Source organism: Sinocyclocheilus anshuiensis, unplaced genomic scaffold (genome assembly GCF_001515605.1).
Source record: "Sinocyclocheilus anshuiensis isolate Anshui unplaced genomic scaffold, SAMN03320099.WGS_v1.1 scaffold1104, whole genome shotgun sequence".
In the NCBI taxonomy this organism is placed as follows: Eukaryota; Metazoa; Chordata; class Actinopteri; order Cypriniformes; family Cyprinidae; genus Sinocyclocheilus; species Sinocyclocheilus anshuiensis.
The window spans coordinates 5,326-20,238 of NW_015551080.1; the positions used below are offsets into that span (position 1 = coordinate 5,326).

The 14,913-nt window shown below is 39.0% G+C and overlaps 1 protein-coding gene and 1 pseudogene across 1 annotated transcript in view; both read right to left on the minus strand.

The window, feature by feature from the left end:
• LOC107662496 (Wilms tumor protein 1-interacting protein homolog) overlaps window positions 1-10,001 on the minus strand; it is a gene marked incomplete at its 3' end in the record, with an annotated part of 10,634 nt that extends 633 nt beyond the window's left edge. Inside the window, exon 1 of the mRNA XM_016452545.1 lies at window positions 8,320-10,001. Coding sequence (XP_016308031.1) covers window positions 8,320-9,643 — 1,324 coding nt within the window. The remainder of the gene's footprint in view (window positions 1-8,319) is intronic.
• Window positions 10,002-10,980: 979 nt separating this feature from the next.
• LOC107662504 (short-chain dehydrogenase/reductase family 42E member 1-like) lies at window positions 10,981-13,823 on the minus strand (annotated as a pseudogene).
• Between the last annotated feature and the right edge of the window lie 1,090 nt (window positions 13,824-14,913).

Genomic DNA, 14,913 nt, shown 5'->3' on the forward strand with positions numbered 1-14,913 from the left:
ATTTTCGTTTGTTTTATTAGCTATGTTCAGCACTTTGGGTTTACTGTGTGGTTTTAAAAAAGTAAATAATAATAAATAAAATAAAATAATAAAAATGTAAAGTGATTAAATAAATAGTATAGTATAGTATATATTTATTTAATGCCATGTCAGCATCAAAGGCTATTTTCATGGCAAAAACAATTTTAAAAATACAAGTATAACAAATACAATAAAAACCAGCAAACAAACAAACACAAGTTATATCACACAAGATTTTTTACATTAACGTGATAAAAATTCTAAAACGTTTCCTGGCAAAATTTGACTAAATAACTGTTTAAGTGAGTTCACTTCATAAAAGAGTTTTCTCTGTACATTAAAAGCTGGACAGTCCAATAAAATATGTTTGATGAAATAAATAAATGATACAGGAATGAGGCGTGATTTAAAGTTCATCATTGTTCACTCTAGTTATACATCAAGCGCTCGGCATGATGGGAGAACGAGTCAGCAGCACTAAAGCCTGCAGTGCAGTCTCACGCAGAAGATGGCCTTCGCTGGGGGTCGCATTCCTCTCCGCAGCCACGATCAACAGCTAGAGAGGTCACCGCACCGACAGGACACCACTTCACCCCTGAGACGACCATGAACGATGACAAACATGACACATCGCACATCAACAGCTATTCTGATACTCAATTCAGTGTTTCGGGAAATTCTGTCTTCAAATCTCAAAACGGATGTCATTCAGCCCTTAACAATTTAAGAAAACCTCGCTTAAAAGCTCAATTAACATAAAACCCATTTGTGTGTGTGATAACAGGCTCTAGAACAGAAGCACTCATCAGATAAGCTCTCAGTGACTTAATGGTTAACTCATCAAGATAATTATAGCATCATCGAGAGGGAATTTCATGTACCACAATCCGGCACTTCTGATCTAATCGTGTTTGTAAAAGTCCCGGCAGGGGCTCGCTTTATCTACATCGCTCACGGCTGAGAGGTGTGGCGTATAAACCTCCACGACTGCACACTAAATCAGCCACTAGACACCCCAAGAACTGGAGAGGTCAAATGTAGGGCTGCTCAAATATGGCAAAAATCATAATCACGATTATATTGGTCAATACTGAGATCATGATTATTTAACACTAATTACTAGTTGACTTTGGAAACATTATGCATTTATTGAACTTTTAAAACTTGTCTTTTTAACAGTGAATACTCCTGAACTTCCCTGGACAACTGAAAACAAATATAAAATAAATGTAAAAATAAAAATAACATAATATAAATATTAAACAATAAAGAAGTAAAAATAATAAAAATGAAAATATAAATAATAATAAACAATATAAATATAAAACAAACGATATAAAAAATATACAAAACAATATTAAAGCATAAATAATATACATATAAAAATAATAAACAAAAATAAAACTATAAATAATTTAAATATAAAATACATATAAAAATAATACAAAAATATACAAAATAAAGATAACATATAACCAATATAATATAAATATTAAACAATACAAACTTAAAAAATAACATAAATAATGTAAAAATAATTAACAAATAATATAAATATAAAACAAACAATATGAAAGTATAAATAAAATCAATATAAAAATAATAAACAAAAATAAAACTATAAATAATTGTAATATAAAAAATACATATAAAAATATACAAAATAAATATAAACAATATAAAATAATAAACAAAAATAATAAATAAAAGTATAAATCATACAAATATGATATATAATTTAAAAATAATAAGCTAAAATAATATAACAAATAATATAATAATACATTAAAATAATATAACAAATAATATAAAAATAAATTCTATAAAAATAAGTAAGACCAATTTTGCTGTTGTTGTGCTTCGCTGTAAAAGAAAGGGTGCTCTGGATTTATAACACAAAACAAAACAAGAGCATCACTGTGGCACAACAATTATTTTCTTGATGATCTTGTTGCAAGTCAAAACAGTAAGTGAATATAAAAAGTGATTAATCGCCCAGCCCTAACAGTACTAGTCTTTCAACAGTGTCTTAGTGTCTTCCTGATCATTGTTTTTCCATTCAGTTAGTTCAGTAGGCAGTCTAATAGTCTACTCTATCAGCTGTAAACACGTGTTATCATTGTCCATCTTTACCACACTTGTTTTTTTATTAGCAGCATGGAACCAATAGAGTTGAACAGCAGTGTTTGGTTTTTCAATAGCTGGATAAAAGCTTTAATAATTACCTGATGAAACCTCCAGCAAAGCTACACGAGATGCGAAAATACTGAACTGTCATAAAGGACTGCATTCTATAGAGCATTGCTTTTTGTTGTGAAATTGAGAAATTTCTATCATGAAGCAACCTTTAAAGGTCCCATATTGTCAAAACTGAAATTTCCTGGCTTTTTTCACGATAACTGAGGTCTAGGTGCTATGTAACTACCATATAAGTTTCAAAACAGTCAGTCCACAGTAAAATGCACAAAACTCCAGAAAGGTGTAAAATATGGGACCTTTAATGCCACACTTACTTGCATTTGGCAGCTGAAAAACAAGTTTTTTCAGGTGAGTGTTAGGAGCAGCTAATCCAGCGGTGACTAATTAACACGTTCAGCTGACTGTAACACACAGATCACACCGAACACCGTTAATCCTCATTACACGGCAGCTCAAGTTTCTGTCTCAAAGTTGTCATTCGGTGCGACTGACTCACTTCATCCTCGGCTGAGCAAATATGGGTTATTTTAGTATCACTGAGATACTTTTATAGTTACTACTAATATTTTGAATTCGTTTTTATTTTTAACATTTTCTGTTTTAATTTTAATTAAGCTAAAATTTTAGAAATTTACAATAAAATGTTTTTGACATTGATTGATCCCCTACATTCCCCCCGCATCCCAATACCGTGTTCGGAAAGAAAATTACGTGTAGGCGGAACCCCTAAAGAGAATAAATACGAGATGGGAGGAAAATATATATTTCAATATTTTTCCTCGCAGTTATATAATTGGGTAATTATACTACATATATATTTCGGCATCAGGGAGCCGCTATCATACCTGGCATTGAAACTGGCATTTTGCTTTTGAATGCACGATTGCTTTTAGTTTCACTTTCACTTTCGAGATTTGCGATCGCACGTACTCTGTTTATACTATGGAGCGGCAGTACTTGCCACACATTTTACAAGATTATATGTTTGTCAGTGGTACTGAGGATCTGCAAATCATTCGCCATTGTCCTCAGTCATCTCTCCTTACTCTGTTTATGTGATAAGTGAAATTTTATGTACTGTAGGATGTAACAGGGAACCGTTACACCGTGTCTACACCGGACGCGACAGTTGTCGTGTCGCACCGCGCCGCATCAGCTAAAGTCTGTCTACACTGGACGCGACAAAGCGACCGTTGAAAATCATTTGAAATTTTTGTCAGCACGTCATAAATAGAACGCAGCAGCAGTTTACTGTCGGAGATTTGTCATGTCACGCCGCATCCAGTGTAGACAGCATCACTGATTATAATGAGTTCTATAGACTGATCTATATATAACAAATCTCTATTATAGATCAGTGGTTCTATAGTATTTTGTCGGGCCGCGCCACTCGCGTCTGGTGTAGACACAGTGTTAGGAATCGTGTTTTCCCTTATAAGGATTCACACTTCGGGCACACCCCCTAACCCCCTAAGGCCAAAGATCATGCTGCTTTTTTATATTTCGGTTGTTGTGATTGGACTAGGGCTTGTTGGCCTGGTGATTGTTCAGATTAACTCGAATGTAATGTTTTGCAAAAATTATTTATTTTGTGCACGAGACACAAGACGCAAGTGCAACGGTCAAACGCGCACATTTACATAGAAAAAACAATGTAAAAGCAGTGCAGTGAAACCTGTAAAGAACTACTACTGTGTGTTTGATATTTCATGTTTGCATGATGCTGATTGGCTGAAAGCTGTATTTATACTCTTAATAATATATGTTTTAGTATTTTATATTAAGACGTGTTGTGGTTAATTACTTTGTATGCTTGTTTTTCATACATTTTAGTATTTTATATTAGATGTGTTGTATCTGATTCATTTTACCTTAGGTTTTATGTATTTGTTTATTTTATTGGATGTGATGTTGAAATTGATATTTGATGATGTAATTTCTGATTATGTAAAGCACTTTGAACTGCATTTTATGTCTGAAAGGTGCTACATAAATGAAGTTAATTAATAATAATATTTGAATTTTGAATTGTCTTGACTTTTTGAGTTGACCTCTAAAACTGAATACCTAAATTTTGGCTGAGAAATATTTTGCATTTTTCTTATATTATTTCTGAACAGGGTGTTTAAGTAATAAAAGTTTGTAATTTGCCTTCATGTTTCATGCATCTTTGCCTTCATATTTCATGCATCTGCAAAGATATTTAACAAGTGAATTTGTTTTACATTCACACCATGTCGACCACTTCATGTCTGCTGTGCTTGCAATAGAACTTTCTTTAACCTTGCAAGTTTTTAATAAAGAGAATGTTACTTGAATCATGTTGTACTTATCAAATGAAATCTTGAATCTGTCAAACAATCTGAAGAATGTTGAGATTTTATTTTTTTGCCATAGTTTGGGCCACCTCTTCATGTATAACAACAACATGCACAGATTTATGCAAAATCCAAATGCACTCAACACTGTCATGCAACTCAGCATTTAGAACCCAAATTACAAATTTACTGCACTTCTTTTGCACCAAATCAAAACGATGCACAGCTAGACTTCTGGCAAAAAAACAATTCTCTGAATGGAAACTGCGGCAAGCAAAGTCTCATTCTGTGTTTATTTTAAACCAGAGCCTGAATCCCGAATGCCTGTGTGGATACACGAGGTCAGAGGTCGGCTGATTCAGCGCTAAAGCAGGCGAATAACGCTGGCAGAAAACATCCAGCGCGTCTCAGGAACAGATACTCTGAGAAACTCAAATGTAAGCAAAGCTACTTTTGGAGTGTTTCTGTGTTTTGTGCGTGTTTGTGTGCACATGTGCGGACTAAGGCGATTGTTATTCTAAGCAGGTGATCAGTGTTGACCCCCAGCAGCTGTGTCTCGCTGCAGAGACAAACAGTCTGTGCCAAGAGTCTGGTGCTGAAACGGCAGCCTAATCGCTCGCTAAAAGATCCTGAATGCTAATTCAACCAGTCGTGCATTATTTGTGATCGCTCGCAATTTTACACCAAGTTTGTAGCAAAAAATACAAATTATTTTTTCAGGATTCTTAAAAAGAAGTTAAAAAGAACAGCATTTATTCACAATAGAAAACTTTTCTAACAATATAAGGTCTTTACTATCCCTTTTTATCAATTGAACACATCCTTGCTGAATAAAAGTATTAATTTCTTTCATTAAAAAGAAAGAAAGAAAAAAAATTTACTGACCCCAAACTTTTGAACGGGAGTGTATTGTTACAAAAGATTTCTATTTTCAGAAGAACTTTTCTGCATAAATAAAAACAACAATAAAAACCTTGCTTCTCACACATACACAAGTCACCCACAATGAACATTTTGCCATCATTTACCATATATTACATGCTTTTGGCCGTGAAACACAAAATGCAATGATCAGCAGAGCTGTTTTCCATACAAATAAGTATGCAATGGGCATTTGAGCTCAAAAAAGTACTATAAAAGTAGTCCATAAATGCATGCATAGAGTAGTCCATACATATTATTATGCTGCATATATTTTATTATACAAGTTTTCTGATAATTCACTGATAACCTTTCCTGTGCTGCAGCACTCAAATCTCACAGAGCATGTACAAATCTGGTGCATGGAGGCGTTTTGTAGGTTTAATGTCAGTTAGACCGACTTGGTTCTTGCATGTCACATGATTGCAAATGAGATGTAAGAGCTGCAGCATAGGGCAAGACCATACAATTCTGACCCTTTTTGGGTGAATACAGACTACTTTTATAGTGCAGTTCTGTCCTTTTAGGATCTTGACAGCAGCAAGAAGATTCTGATACAGGTTTGGAACAACATGACGGTGAGAAAACGCTGACAGATTTTAAATTTTTAGTTGAACTAACCCTTTAAGAGCGCAGAAAGACACATCACGAATACCCGGCGAGATTGATTTTAGGGGAGCTGTTGTCACGGTAACGGAGAAGGTTCGCTCTCGCGTGCAGACTAATGCAGACTAAAGAGGGTTCGGCATGCAGTAAAAAAACATCACCTGCTCCTCGGAGGCAAAAACACACTCATACCTCCATCTCTAGACTTCCTGCAACTAAACCTGTGCAAATGTGTTTCCAGGCAGTAGCAGAAACAAAGCCCAGTTGCTACGGAGACACAAACGATGACACAATGCGACACAGTCACAACAACCGATCTAAAGCTTGTGTTACTTAAAAAGATGAACATGTTGTAAAAGTCATACTTATTAGTGGTGTTCGCTAAGCAAGCATTACTATTACTCATACCTAAGGTTAATGAGTTGAACAAATCCCTAGCAGTGTTTGTGCTCCAGACATGAATGATTACTCAAAAAAATGAGTTTAAATTCTGTTAATTCTAGTCAATATGTGAGTTTTAAAGGGATAGTTCACCCAGAAATGAAAATTCTCTCATCATTTACTCACTCTCAAGTTGTTCCAAACCCGTACGGGTTTCTTTAGTGTGCTGAACACAGAAGATATTTTGAAGAATGTTGGTAAACAAACAGTTAACGGTAGCCATTGACTTACATGCATTTTTTCCCCATACAATATAAGTCAATGGCTACCGTCAACTCTTTAGTAACCAACATTCCTCAAAATATCTTCTTTTGAGTTCAACAGCTAAAAGAAATTCACACAGGTTTGGAACAACATGAGGGTGAGTAAATATGATGACAGAACTTTCGTTTTTGGGTGGACTACTATACCTTTAAGGTTTAAAGAGCTTTGAAGGCACTTCATCTGCATTTCTCTTCCACTAAACCAATACTAGTCCCGCCAAATCACAAATTAGGACTTCCCTAAGAAAAAAAACACATGCTCACATATGCCTCTAAAGAACATTTCTGTTGACGTTCAGGCCTTGGAAGGACACTGGCAGGAAGTGGCGTTCAAACTGGGAGACAAAGTATGTACTCTCTGAAGACTTGCCTTTTTCCGTCCAGGTCCGGGCCAAAAACAAGCCCGCTAAGAACCCTGTTTGTCTGCTCACTGACTACAATGTCCTTTTTGGGCAGTGCCAGTTGGGATGCCAGCAGCCTTTGCTGTGATTGGTCTACCGCAGCTGCCCGGTGTGACTAAAACCAATCAGCAATCAGCTGGTTACAATGCAAAACGAGCCAGTTACTGCGGTGTTTAGCCAAAGTTTGTATGCATTTGGCACCATGCACCAACCTACATACTTAAATCCCCTGGGTTGGGTGCAAAACTTGTGTTTTATCAAAACAACACACTAACCAAACAAACAAACATGAACTATGATTATAATACTGATTTCTACAAAATCTACCCAATTGTTTCACCAAAACACTTGTCTTGTTTGCTGAAGGTGCCTGCTACTGAGAAAAAGACTCACATTTGTGTCCTGCGCTTCAAAAGAGATCTCAGCAATGTCTCAAACTGTGCTCAGTAAACGCACTCACCAAATTCTTCAGAGACCGAATGATCTGAGCTGCTATTCAGATTTATTTTATAGCTCTATACACTTTTTGGACGTCAACTGTTAACTCAATTGTGTCTGTTTTAATTGGGAGAGATACCCAAGATAAAGTTAATCATTAAAGAAAACAATTCAGAGCCATTAAGTCTCCTTTTGAGAATTAAAACTGCACTGATGAATGAAATGACACAGTGTCTTAAGTCTATGTTGCAGCATGCCTTGTGAGATGATCCAGATTTAGGGAATTTGGCATCTTTTGCATGATGCCTTTGGGTGAAAAAGTCTGGATGAATGATGCATTAACCAGCTCAAAGATAAATAATCATAATGTGATTAAAGCAGATATACAAAGTGCTCAAGTATAACCCCTCGTCTAGAAAGCACACTGATTCATTGACAAAACATGATTTACACCTGTTTTCCCACACCCTAATGATACTTTAATGAGTCCGACACAAAGGCTGCTCTGTGCTGGTTTAGCTCAGGGGTGTATGTGCGTGTCAAGGTGTGAATGACTTTTCCACCAAACAATTCTAGAAAGGTTGATTCAAAATCATGTTTTTATGAAAGCATAAAAGACAAAAAACAAAGCTCTCTCCAAAGGGGAATGACCTGATGTCTCCAGACAAACTAATTACAAGTGAATCAAACAGTGACCCTGGTTCTACTCACCAAAATATTCCTTTTTCATGTGCATTTCGAGCTCTTTCTCCAGCTCCAGGGTGAGGGCCTCCAGGCGCCGCTCCGCCTGACTGGGGCCGCTGTCCTGGGATGGAGTGATCTGGTACGGCAGCTTTAAGCGCTGCGCCCCGGTGCCCATCTTCCCGTAGTTAAACGCGATGTTGACGTCTGAATTCTGCTGCTGCGGCTCCTCCAGCACGGGAAAAGTTTGGAGGTGGACGCGGTTGTTGTGGAGGCCGTTTGGCTCCGTGAAGTCCTGCAGCAGCGCGTCCTCCGGCAAACCGGGTCCCAACATGGGGAGCTGGAGCTCGGGATACGCGCTCATGGATCCCCGGGAGCTCCGAGAGCTCCTGGAGCTTTGGCTGGAGATGCTCGAGCGGGGACTGACCACGCAGTTGGCCGCCACGGCGGGTCGTGCGTCCTGGCAGCAGGTGCTGGACCGGGGGCTGGTCACGGGGACGCCGTGCACCGCGCCGCTCTCTGGCTCATGGTTCCCCGCGGGCGTGAAGCGCGAGTCGGAGTAGCTTGAGCGCGGGCTCGTGGTGCTCGACCGGGGACTGATGTGCCGCTGGTCGTAGCCCATGCTGATGCCGCTGGTTCGGTTACTGCTCGGTTTGCTCCCGCAGTCGTAGCTGTTGAGGCTGGTTCTGGGGCTGGAGTGTTTGCTGGTGTCGCTGGCCGTGCTGGCGTAACTCGACCGGTGGCTGATCACGCTGTTCCCCTCGCAGTACTTCTCCTGTCCGGGGGACACCAGGCTGGACCGCGGGCTGCTGATGCTCGACCTCGGGCTGGTGTGTTTGCTCTGGTCTTGCGACGAGTGGGACGAAGCCAAACTGGACCGGGGGCTCGTGGCCGGGTACCTGCCATCAGGATTGGCCACGCATAAGCTGTTGCTCCTCGCACCAGGAACGGGCACCTGTTTCCCCAGAATGAGCCCGTCGTAGGCGCATCCGGCGCTGTACCGGTGCCCCTGCACCTCTGCGTGCGTGTATCTCCTGAGACGCTCCGACGCGCCGCTGTAACACGGCAAGGCAACTTCAGATTTGGTGCAGTACGCGTCGGGATCAGGATAGACCGCTTCCCTTTGTGGAGAACAGAAATCCAGAGGCACTGAGGGTCGGTTCCCGTTGACGGAGCGCACGGAAGCCGCGCCGTAGACTTTGTTCCCGGGCGTGGAGGAGCTGCCATTCATTCGTTTCGTTTTCTCCATATCGGTGTTCGGCTCCCCGTATATCCCGTCCTGATAAACGTCATAAATTGAGAGGTTTTCCATCAGTTTGCTCGCTCTGCGCCCCGGATCCTCATATTCATCCATGACGCGCGGGCGAGTTGAGGGACGCTGAACGGGCGAGTGCGCGGCGCGCTAGTCAACTACAACACAAACTGCATTTTACACGGAAAAATGTCGCCTCAGGCGAACCATCGTTGCCTGTTCGCGCTTACTTAGTCCTTCTCAGTCATTCCGTCGCGATGCATGCTCCCCGCCTGTCGATTTGTGGCGATACACTCGTCGTGACAAAGTTTCCACACAAGAGAACGTTTGTCAATTTCAGTTTTTGTAAAGTTGAAAGGTCTTTACAGTCAATGGCGCGCTGCGCGGAGGAATTTTCTCGCTTTGATTTTCCGTGATTGTTCCTGCAAACTCGTTTCCAGCGAATCCAACTCGCCTATAATTCCCCCCCCCCGATGATTCCGCAATTATCAGCAGAGATCCTGAGCGCGGAGACGGACGAGTACGCGTGTATCAAACGATTCATTCGGGACTCGTTTATGTGAGAGGAATGCGCGGAGGGAGACGGGCTGCGCTGCGGCGCTCTGGAATGTGGTTAATGCCGGAGCGAAACAATGATAGAGAGCAACTCAGCAGGGGGAGCAGAATCCTGAAAAAAAAGCCCTTTGGAGAGTCTATGTGTGTCCACTTTCATGCAGTGGGACAGATTAAAGATTTAACCACACAGACCAGCCCACAGAAAATAATTAAAAACTTTAAGCAACAACAAGCAACTTTCTATGCAACTGTATTCTTGGGAGTACAATTAGTACTAATAAATATTCTTGTCCAAGGCTGTTTGTTAGATCTACCTGTCTTGTGTTTCACAGGTAACTCATGCTTCAAAAACACCAGTACTTTCATGCACGATGTACAGCAGGCCAGTGAATGTTTGTTGAATCTGGGGGAAGGGCAGATCCCAAACATTTCATTGTGCATCAGTGACAAAGGCTATTGTCACTAACTTACATTTCCGTCACCATACAGTGTATTTTGACACATATATTTTGTGTATTACAAGATATGGCCTAAAAAATACAAATATTTCAGATTGTGCACTATTTCTATGTGACTAATCAAATGTAAGTAAACAAGCGAAAGACTAAACACATTTAGAAATTCCTGTAATTTAAAAAAATATTTTTTTTTTTTTATTTGAACTGAAAAAAAAAATCACATATCACATATAGCAAACACAGTCTTGCTGGTTAACCATTTGTTTTTACCCAAAAAAAGGCATAATTTTATTCTTTTTTTTTTCTGAAAGTGTTTTAATATTGTTAATAGTTTAAAATCCACAAAATATGTTTACCCTGAACTCTGAGGACACTGCCCTTCAAAGAGTGGGAATAAAATAAAACATTTATCAGCCTATTTGTGCCTCTTTACAACATTTTACAATATAACATCCCTCATGTGCATTAATATGAACATATGCTTTAAAAATTAACAAATCAGGTCAGTATAAACCTCACATAAGGCACAGAAATTAAAGCCATTGCACATTTCACTGTCCCACAACCGGAAGGCAGGAGAGCACCACTGCTGCAAACGCAACCACCAAAACAACATCTAAAATTAGTTTCTTAATTGATGACTGGCTGCTCTTCTTCCCATGACCTCTGCCTCGAAACCATTGCACATCTTCCAGGTCATACAGTTTAGGCTCCTATCCCAGCTCTTCTCGTGCCTTACGCATACTGAAATAGTGTGTGACGCCCGTCTTGTAGACCTCAGTACGGGTCAGCAGGGGTTGGAAGTTATAAATCCGACCCACGATATGATGAACCATCTCGGTCAGAAAGGCAAAGAGGTAAATAAGCGATATGGGCAGTCGAAGCGTGGGGAACGAGTATCCCAGACCCTCCACCAGAGGCCTAAAAAACTCAAAGTTGTTAACAGGCCTTCCGTCGGAGATAAAATAGGGCTGACTGGTGGCACGATGCTGACGCTTTTCAGTTAAAGCCTCAGCAGCTAACATGTGTGCAGACACTAGATTATCCACATGAACAAACTCCACCAGACTATCAGGCTCCCCGTAAACAAACCTAAAGATCCCGTTCTCAATATAACTAATTATCCTAGGCAAGTGCCTTTCCTCCCCGGGGGCCGTATATACCGGCTGGACACAGGGCACAAGTCTGTAGCACACCTGCACTGCTATTCAGAGGCGAACCGTTTGCTTTTAACACCTGCACCTCAGCTATAGACTTAGTCCTGGAGTAGTGATCAGGGTGCAGGTGCAGGGGTAAGTAAGGAAGACTTTCATCACCGTCCTTAATCTCCTGACCACCAAACACTACGTTATACGTGCTTGTGTAGACCAAACGAGGGACTCTGTGTGCCACGCAAGCCCTGAGGATGTTCTCTGTTCCCTGTACGTTCACTTCTTCGATGAGTTTTCGATTGAGCTGCTCCCGTCCAGACATCCCATAGGAGGCGATGTGGAACACGCAGTTCACACCCCGAACCGCTTCTTCCACCTGTGTGTAGTCACGGATATCTGCCCGCATGAATATTATACCCTCGGGCAACTCTTGGCTTGGTGGTCTCACATCAAACAGCACAACGTTCGAGGAGGTTTTAAGGAGAGCACAGGCAAGACTGAAAGAGAAATCACAATAAAGCTTTAAAGTAATAGTTCACCCAAAAATTAAAATGCCCTCACTCTCAGGTTATGTAGAGGAGTTTGTTTCTTCATCAGGTTTGGAGAAATGTAGCATTGCATCACTTGCTCACCAATGGATGCTCTGCAGTGAATGGGTGCCGTCAGAATGAGAGTCCAAACAGCTGATAAAAACATCACAATAATCCACAAGTAATCCACACCACTCCAGTCCATCAGTTAATGTCTTGAGAAGACAAAAGCTGCGTGTTTGTAAGAAACAAATCCATCAAGACATTTGAAACCATCACTTCTGGCCATAACCCATAATAACGCTTCCTCCAGTGAAAAAGTCCATCTCCTGTTGTCTCTCACATCAGAATCAACCCACATATTTGTTTAGAGCTTGTAAACTGTGCTTGATCTGTGCAGATTTCTCTCCTGATTCAGACCAGGCAACTATATCACTGGAGGAAGCGTTATTATGGATTATGGACTCACATTTTAGCTGGAAGCAATGGGTTAAAAACGTCTTCATGATGGATTTATTTCTTACAAACACGCAGCTTTTCATTTCTGAAAATGTTAACTGCTGGACTGGAGTGGTGTGGATTATTGTGATGTTTTTAATCAGCTGTTTGGTCTCTCATTCTGACGGCACCCACTCACTGCAGAGCGTCCATTGGTGAGCAAGTGATGTGAAGCAACATTTCTCCAAATCTGTTCTGATGAAGAAACAAACTCACCTACATTTTGGATGGACTGAGGGTGAGTAAATTTGAGCAAATTTTCTTTTTTGGGTGAACTATTCCTTTAATTATACAGTGGGGAAAATGTAAAAAAAAGTGTAAGTTTTAGTATACTGAAAAAAATCTGTAAGATTTAGTATAATGAAAAAATGATGTAAAATGAAATAAATATATAGCAGAGCGTCCATTGGTGAGCAAGTGATGTGAAGCAACATTTCTCCAAATCTGTTCTGATGAAGAAACAAACTCACCTACATTTTGGATGGACTGAGGGTGAGTAAATTTGAGCAAATTTTCTTTTTTGGGTGAACTATTCCTTTAATTATACAGTGGGGAAAATGTAAAAAAAAGTGTAAGTTTTAGTATACTGAAAAAAATCTGTAAGATTTAGTATAATGAAAAAATGATGTAAAATGAAATAAATATATAGTTTTCTGCAATATTTCTAAAATTCTGAAATTCAAGTAATTGTCAACTCAGACTTTTGGACCCCACTGTATATAACATTTTTAAAAATTATAAAAAATGTGTAGCAAAGCAACTGAGAAAAACAGTATCTTCTATAGAGCTGCTTTATAGTTTTTAAAGGAGTTTGCTTCACAACTAATGAACTTTGCAACATTCACACTATTGAACTAAATTGTATCAACACTGAACTAATTTGAGCTGAAGGATTGCTGTTCTATAATATAGTATGTAGCGCCATCTAGTGGTTCATGTGGGTGCTATGACTGGTGGAAAATACTAAGAAATTAACATTGAACGATTGTAAGTTGTCATTAGATCTAACCGGAATCCAAAATAACCTCCTCCACCGGTTATGAGGAAGGTTCTGCCTGTTCTGTTGACTTCCACTGTGTTAAAGAAGCAGGGAGAGTGGAATCTGCAGGGTGAAATGAATGATTATGAAAGTCAGATTATGCTGCAAACTAATGATGTTTGATGTGCATGCAGATTCGGGAAATAAATGAGCCGGCAGGCAAAATCAGAACAGTGCAGAACATGTGAGCACATAAAATAAACACGATCTCTCCGAGATTTAAGAAAATCTATAAAAAGATTTATAAAAAATACATAATTAATTCTATTCTATTCTATTCTATTCTTCTAGACTGTGTTCAATAGCTTGTCAGTCTATCTACATATCTATCTATCTATCTATCTATCTATCATCTAGCTATCTATCATCTATCTATCTATCTATCTATCTATCTACCTACCTACCTACCTATCTATCTATCTATCATCTGTCTATCTATCTATCTATCTGCCTACCTACATACCTATCTATCTATCTATCTATCTACCTACCTACCTACCTATCTATCTATCTATCATCTGTCTATCTAGCTATCTATCTGCCTACCTACATACCTATCTATCTATCTATCTATCTATCTACCTACATACCTATCTATCTATCTGTCTGTCTGTCTGTCTGTTCATCTTTAGAATGAAACAACATATGCTAATACAGGAATACTTTACAACAAAAGTATTATATCCTCCTGAGAACCATAAAAAAAAGTTTTGTGAATTTTGATGTTTTTTATGCCATTACATTGGGTGGAGAAACAAATGGAGAATTTTTTTTTTTTTTAAATATATTTTATTCATATTGTATTCTTTGTAGAGGACGCCAAGACTAAGTTATAAAAAATTTAAAAAAAAAGACATGAAAAGGCATGTATAGGCATAAACAATGTTTTATTTTTGTCATTCACCAATCAGTTTTTAGGTTTCAGGCTATTTTTAACCAAACTTTGTACAAATATGATTATTATTAAAGATATAACAGAAAGATTTGATATACTATTTTACTTTATGCATTGTAATACATGCGTAAAATGTCCATAAACTGGTATTCCCATTCTATACAATATATCTATACATTGCATAATTTGCATATTACAGTTTTTCTCAATTGCTTTGGCACATTTTTCGAAACAATCTTAACATTC